At 43.7% G+C, this 6,113-nt stretch overlaps 1 protein-coding gene across 2 annotated transcripts in view; it reads left to right on the forward strand.

Annotated features, from left to right (window-relative positions):
* Positions 1-1,133: 1,133 nt before the first annotated feature.
* wwtr1 (WW domain containing transcription regulator 1) overlaps positions 1,134-6,113 on the forward strand; it is a 38,224-nt gene continuing 33,244 nt past the window's right edge. For both annotated transcript variants that reach the window (XM_080722390.1, XM_080722391.1), the window contains exon 1: positions 1,134-1,910. In XM_080722390.1, the coding sequence (XP_080578516.1) occupies positions 1,486-1,910 (425 nt within the window). In that variant the 5' untranslated portion in view covers positions 1,134-1,485. The remainder of the gene's footprint in view (positions 1,911-6,113) is intronic.

Here is a 6,113-nt window from a genome sequence, read left to right on the forward strand (position 1 = left end):
CCATATATGGGCATAAAAGGGATTCTGTTATTGTGACATCACAGTGAAGCCAGAGCGTGATGTCAGTGCGTGTGTGTGATGTAGGCCTACTGAAATTGAAAAATAAACATAATTTGAATGAGTTACTAAAACAAACAAAAGTGTATAAAACTACTACAACACTTATTAAAAAACGCAATTATTTTATTTTCCCTTTATGTTGATCAGATTGATCATTTTGATGATCAGATTAATCAAAATGAAGATCAATCAAGTCGCTGTAGCCTAATTGTTGAAGGATTGAGCTATCTAATCTCTAATAATAATGTTTGAAAAAGGCTAGACATCAAAAACAAAAACAAAATCAAAGACTTCATAATGAAGCTTTATTAAACCACTGGACTGTGAATGTGATTTATTGTTTAGTCCTCCAGAACAATAGAGGTCTAGACAGGCAGATCTCGCTTCTCTCTCTCTCTCTCTCTCTCTCTCTCTCTCTCTCTCTCTCTCTCTCTCTCTCTCTCTCTCTCTCTCTCTCTCTCTCTCTCTCTCTCTCGTTCTCTCTGCTGTCACAACTTTCTCGGGTTTCACTTGATTATTCACACCCACACCACCACACAGCGCAACTTATCCAGCCCATCCAGTATTCCAGTAGCCTTTCAAACAATATATCACTTATTATCACACGCTGTTTGATTGTGTCGAAATCAAACGTGTTGTAGGAATGCTGAGTTTTGACATCTGGAACTTTATAAAGTCATATTAGAATCTAGTTTGTGTTATTGTGGTCTCTCGCAGTCTCACTCGACTCTGGCTCTATTTTATTGTTTAGCGGAGTAAGCGAATGAATCCCCCAAAGGGCGGAGTGTAGCAGCTGAGATTTACCAGCAGAGCAGAGTTCAATCCTCCGTCCACCCCTTTTCAAAAACTTCTCTCAGTTGAAAAACTTCCATTACACTTTATATTTTAATAATAATACAGCATTTACCAATTAGGTGTTATTACAAAGCCATACTGGAGTGTTTTTAGGGTTCGTAAAGTTTTATAATCAATAAACACCCCCCCTCCCCTCCCCCCTGACGCTGTTGAATATGCATGAAGCACCGCCCGGCCTGAACTGGGCCGTCCCGTCCCATAGAGCAGCAAACTTTACACTTTACTAACTCCCATCGGCAGCCAGGGGAAAAAAAAACAACAACGGGAGGATCGTTTTTTTGGGACGCAGGGAAAACATCGCCAACAACAAACTTCTCTCATGTCGGGGATTTGTTTCAAGTTTTTCGTTGAACTTGTGTGAAAGTTATTTCGGGGTGAAGAAAGTTTTTTTTCCCCCTTCTTCTTCAACGGGAGTGTCGGAACCTGGTCGGAACACAGATTTTGGGAGGACACACTGACAGACCAGAGGCCGCAGTCTATCTGCCTGTCTGGCGGATTGACTTGCTTGGAGAGGCGACATAGAAGAAAACAAAACTTTTCCCGAAACTTTTTGACATTTCCCGAGCAAAAATGAACTCCAACCAGCAGCCGCCGCAGCTCATGCCGGGGCAACAAGTCGTCCACGTAGCCCAGGACTCGGACACGGACCTGGAGGCCCTCTTTAACTCGGTCATGAACCCGAAGCCCTCCTCGTGGAGGAAAAAACTTCTCCCGGAGTCCTTCTTCAAGGAGCCCGACTCGGGCTCGCACTCCCGGCAGAGCAGCACCGACTCCTCCACCTCGCACGGTCCTCCCCCACGCCTGCAGGTCTCCCACACCCGCTCCCACTCCTCCCCGGCCTCGCTGCAGCTCGGCGGCACCACGGTGACCCCGAGCCCCGGTCCCCAGAGCCACCACCACCAGCGGCACCAGTCCTTCGACGTGGCCGAGGAGCTGCCGCTGCCGCCCGGCTGGGAGATGGCCTACACCAGCAACGGCCAGAAGTACTTTCTGAAGTATGTGTATTGTGTATTTATTTCATTGGTTCTCAAAGTGGGGTCCGGGGACCCCATGGGGTCCTTGAGGGAGTTCCAGGGGGTCCCCAGCTAAATGATAGTTAGGAACCAAATGGACCCTTGTGGGGCTTAACATTGATTTTACAATATAAATTGGGGTAGAAATGTCAGGCATTAAATGGAGGTCCGTAGCATAATGCATGTCAAACTGGGGGGGCCTTATAATTAAAATGGTTGAGAATCACTGCTAGAGCCGTAAACATCTTCTCTTATGGGGGTCCCAGGCGTATCTTTTTCAATCGGGGGTCCGCGGGCTAATAAGTGTCAACTTGGGGGTCCTTGACACGAAAAAGTTTGAGAACCATTATTTATTTGTGTGTGTGTGTGTGTGTGTGTGTGTGTGTGTGTGTGTGTGTGTGTGTGTGTGTGTGTGTGTGTGTGTGTGTGTGTGTGTGAAGGAAAAGAGAGATGTATTGGAGAGAGAGATAACTTGTTCTCCTCAGAACACAACATTCCATTGCATCTAGTAGGGCTAGTGTGGTTCAGTTTCATTTTTGATGTAGCCTACTTTCATCAGAGACTTTTTATCAGAAAGCCCAGTGACAACCAAATTCACCTCACAATGCACACAAAGGAATATTGCAAAACAGTAGCTCATAGTAAAATTGCTGCTATGACCACCAGTTGCCTATTATAGTTCTGGGCTCTGGCTGAGATACCAGTGTCAATACCATTCATTTTTACACACAGCCTACTGCTGATCGTTAAGCCAAGTCAATTGGCTGTGTAGCATCTCTGTTCTGACTTCTTTAATTCTGTCATATGGTTCTCTTTAATAAGGTTATCTTCACCAGAGAACCACATCCAGTTGTCATTCTCATGGTTGAGCCAGCTAGGGCACGGGCAGTTCCTTGCATGGTGTTAATGAACCTGAGATTATACTAGGGCTACAGAGGAGATTCTATCACAATAGTTTTTTTTTGTTGTTGTCCTTTGTCTTTATCTCATCTAAGCCTCCCAGAATCAGATCGTTCTTTGTTTTCTCAACAGGGCTGAGAGTGGAGCATTCTACCACTAAACTCTGTCAGGAACATTTGGCAGAAGAGCTTAAATATGCTAAACAGACACTTTACAAGAGCAGGAGCTTTGTCTACTTGCCCAAGCGCTGCTAGCACAGACAGAACTGTGTGGTGGACACACAGGGCCTTAGTTCTAGCAGGCCTGTAGATAACTGGGCTAGTGGTGTAACCTGATCTAGGCACAACAACAATAGGTCTGGGAGAGGTCCCTGTGTGTGTGTGTGGGAGAGGTCCCTGTGTGTGTGTGTGTGTGTGTGTGTGTGTGTGTGGGAGAGGTCCCTGTGTGTGTGTGTGTGTGTGTGACTGTGTGTGACTGTGTGTGACTGTGTGTGTGTTTTTGTCTCTTTGTTTTCAGCCGTCAGCTAAAACTATAATAGCCTGCCTCATTCACCACTACTACCACCACCCCCTGCCCTGTGTGTGTGTGTGCGTGCGCGTCTGAATGCATGCACGTGTGTGTGTGTGTTTCTGTCTGTGCCACCCTGTCAACGGGGGGTATGCAGGAGCGTGCACAGCTGCACACCAGCGTGTATGTGTAGTAGGCCTACAAAATGGCATATAGGGGTATGGGGATAATAAATGTTCCTGGATACCCTGCCCTCTCTAGCAGATGATGTTATATGTAGGAAGTTGGACAATAGGACTTAAAGCCATGGTAAAAGGTAATTTCCCCTCAGGTTTACAATAGACCATATTCACATTCACATTCGCAATACTTTTACTTTATATTCGGAGCAATTGATATGATGTGAAGTGAATATGATAAATAATTACCTATGCTACCTGTTTCTTGATTATGTCTTAGCTAGTACGTTCATTTGTTAGTGGTGATATGGTAGAATCCTGTAAGCTTGCGTAAGAATTTCTCAGGGGCCAGGCCATTGTATGCACTGGGATGCTAATTCAAAAGCCATATGTGAAGATGATGTGGAAACTATTTAGCATAAGGGGGCATCTGGGTGGCCCAAGGGTAAAGTTCCTGCCCACCACCATGGGGTCTGTGGTGCAGCCAAGCTGACCAGGCGCAAAAACAAAATGGTCATGTTCGGTGGTGGGCAAGTAGTTCTGTCACTGCAGTAGTGACTCCTACAGGCTGGTCCGGGTGCCTGTTTGTGTTGCGTTCTCCCAGTGAAACTAGTGTTGGGAACCTTTCACTGACCTAATCTTGCTTGTAGTTTTCACCACTCGCCACTCTGTTTACATCTCTCTTATACAAAACCAAAAAAGAGCTCTATGAGCTATGAACGTAACGCTTCGCGAGGCCCATGTTTGCACCGCATTGTTAGCATGTCTACCCAGCAAATCTCCAACGTGACAACGTCTTGATGAGACTTAACCAACCACTCAAGTTTACTTTTTACGTTTATATTTTAGGTGCTTTAAATTTCAACGGTTCAGTATTCAACAAATAGCCATAAATAGTTAATCTGTGTGTTTCCTTACATTATTTTAAATTACAAAGACGCACTCCTAACACTTTCATTTGAAAAAACAAAAACAGCTGTAATAGTTTAGCATAGATCTTGTCAGAAAATTTAAAAAATATATCAAATAATCGAGAATCACATGAATGAGAGGAAACTTGCCCCATATACACCCTCGTCACTAACTCAACCAGCGGTGACAGGGACTACATGGGGAATGGGACTAATGACTAAATTGGGAGAGATTATTACTATATATTTTTTTAAGAGATAATGGAGGGAAAGATTTTAAATAATTTTGGCATGACATCTAGGGTACTCAGTGGGCCTGAAAATTAAGGCCCGGCCCTAATCTGGTCTGGCTCGAGGCCCGAAAACGTTGTGTCGGGGTCAGGAAGAATTTGAGAACTGTATAACAGTAAAATTAATAAAATAAGGAAAAAAATTATTTTCTTTTTTCATTTAGCCCGAGGCCCGGCCTGGCTAAATAATTAGCATACATTTTAGGCCCTACCCTTCCCGAAAATGTAGGGTCGGGTTCGGGCATAATTTGAGAACTCTAATCTAGGGAGGGATGCAGACATACTTGATTGGATTGACTTGGCTTTGATTTGTAAGGGTGTGTAATTGAAAGCTAAAACATGGGTTGTTCACAAACATAAGAAAGTGTTGTTTACATACGTTATGTTTGGACACTTACTATGTAAATCACACCTGTACTTGGGATTAGATTGAGAATGTTACAAAAAAAGTTACCAGAATGTATTATTTACTTTAACCTCTTCAATGAATTCTGGTTTGGAGCATCTTGATGTTACAGATAATATAACTATTTAAGTCTCACACACTCCAGCTACGTCTGCAAATAGTGGTTCTCTTTTCTTGTCTTGAGAGAGGAAAGTGAACTGGTGTACTAGCAAGGCAGTGAGTGACTTTGTTAGATGGGGAGCCTGGTTTTGTTTTTACCAGCCGGTCCAACCTGATTGGATATCTGGCACCGATAATCACATAACACAAAACCCACACTCTTTCTCTGTCTGTCACACTCACACAGTCAGCTGTGTAATGATTGGTGCGTGCGTGACTGCGCGCACGTGTGTGTGTGTGTGTGTGCCTGTGTGTGCGCGCATAGCCATGTACATAAAGGTATGTGCACATTCTGCACAAGCATGGACGTGTAAAGAAGCGGCTAATGATCAACATTAGTGTTGTGTGGTGAAGCCATTAGTATGACTTCTGTCTGGGTACTGTGGTGGTACTTTCCTACATAACACAGTAACCAAATATTCAGCTGCCCCATGACCCCCCAAATCTCTCTTGTCACTCTCCTGCCCTTAGAATGTAAACCATCTAGTTCATCAACAAAGCTGCCAAATCAATTATATCATAAATGGCTAATAAAAATCAGTTTAGTCTGTTGTGGTGTTTCCTGGACACATGCTTCATGTGTGGACTATCCGACCTTATCCACTGCAATACATACACGAGTATTCCCTATCTTATCATATTGATTTGTGTATGAAATGCTGTGGGTAATTGTGCCCTGTGTGTAGATGTAGTATATAGATACCTAACTATGATCTAATCTCGTCAGCTAGGTAACACTCAATCACATGGATGACATCATTAGAAAACAGAGGCTGTTGTGAATCACATCTTGTGCAATAAGCATGTTAATTTGTATTTTAGACATTGTTTAA

This window comes from Nannobrachium achirus (genome assembly GCF_963921795.1).
Source record: "Nannobrachium achirus genome assembly, chromosome: 1".
Lineage (NCBI taxonomy): Eukaryota > Metazoa > Chordata > Actinopteri > Myctophiformes > Myctophidae > Nannobrachium > Nannobrachium achirus.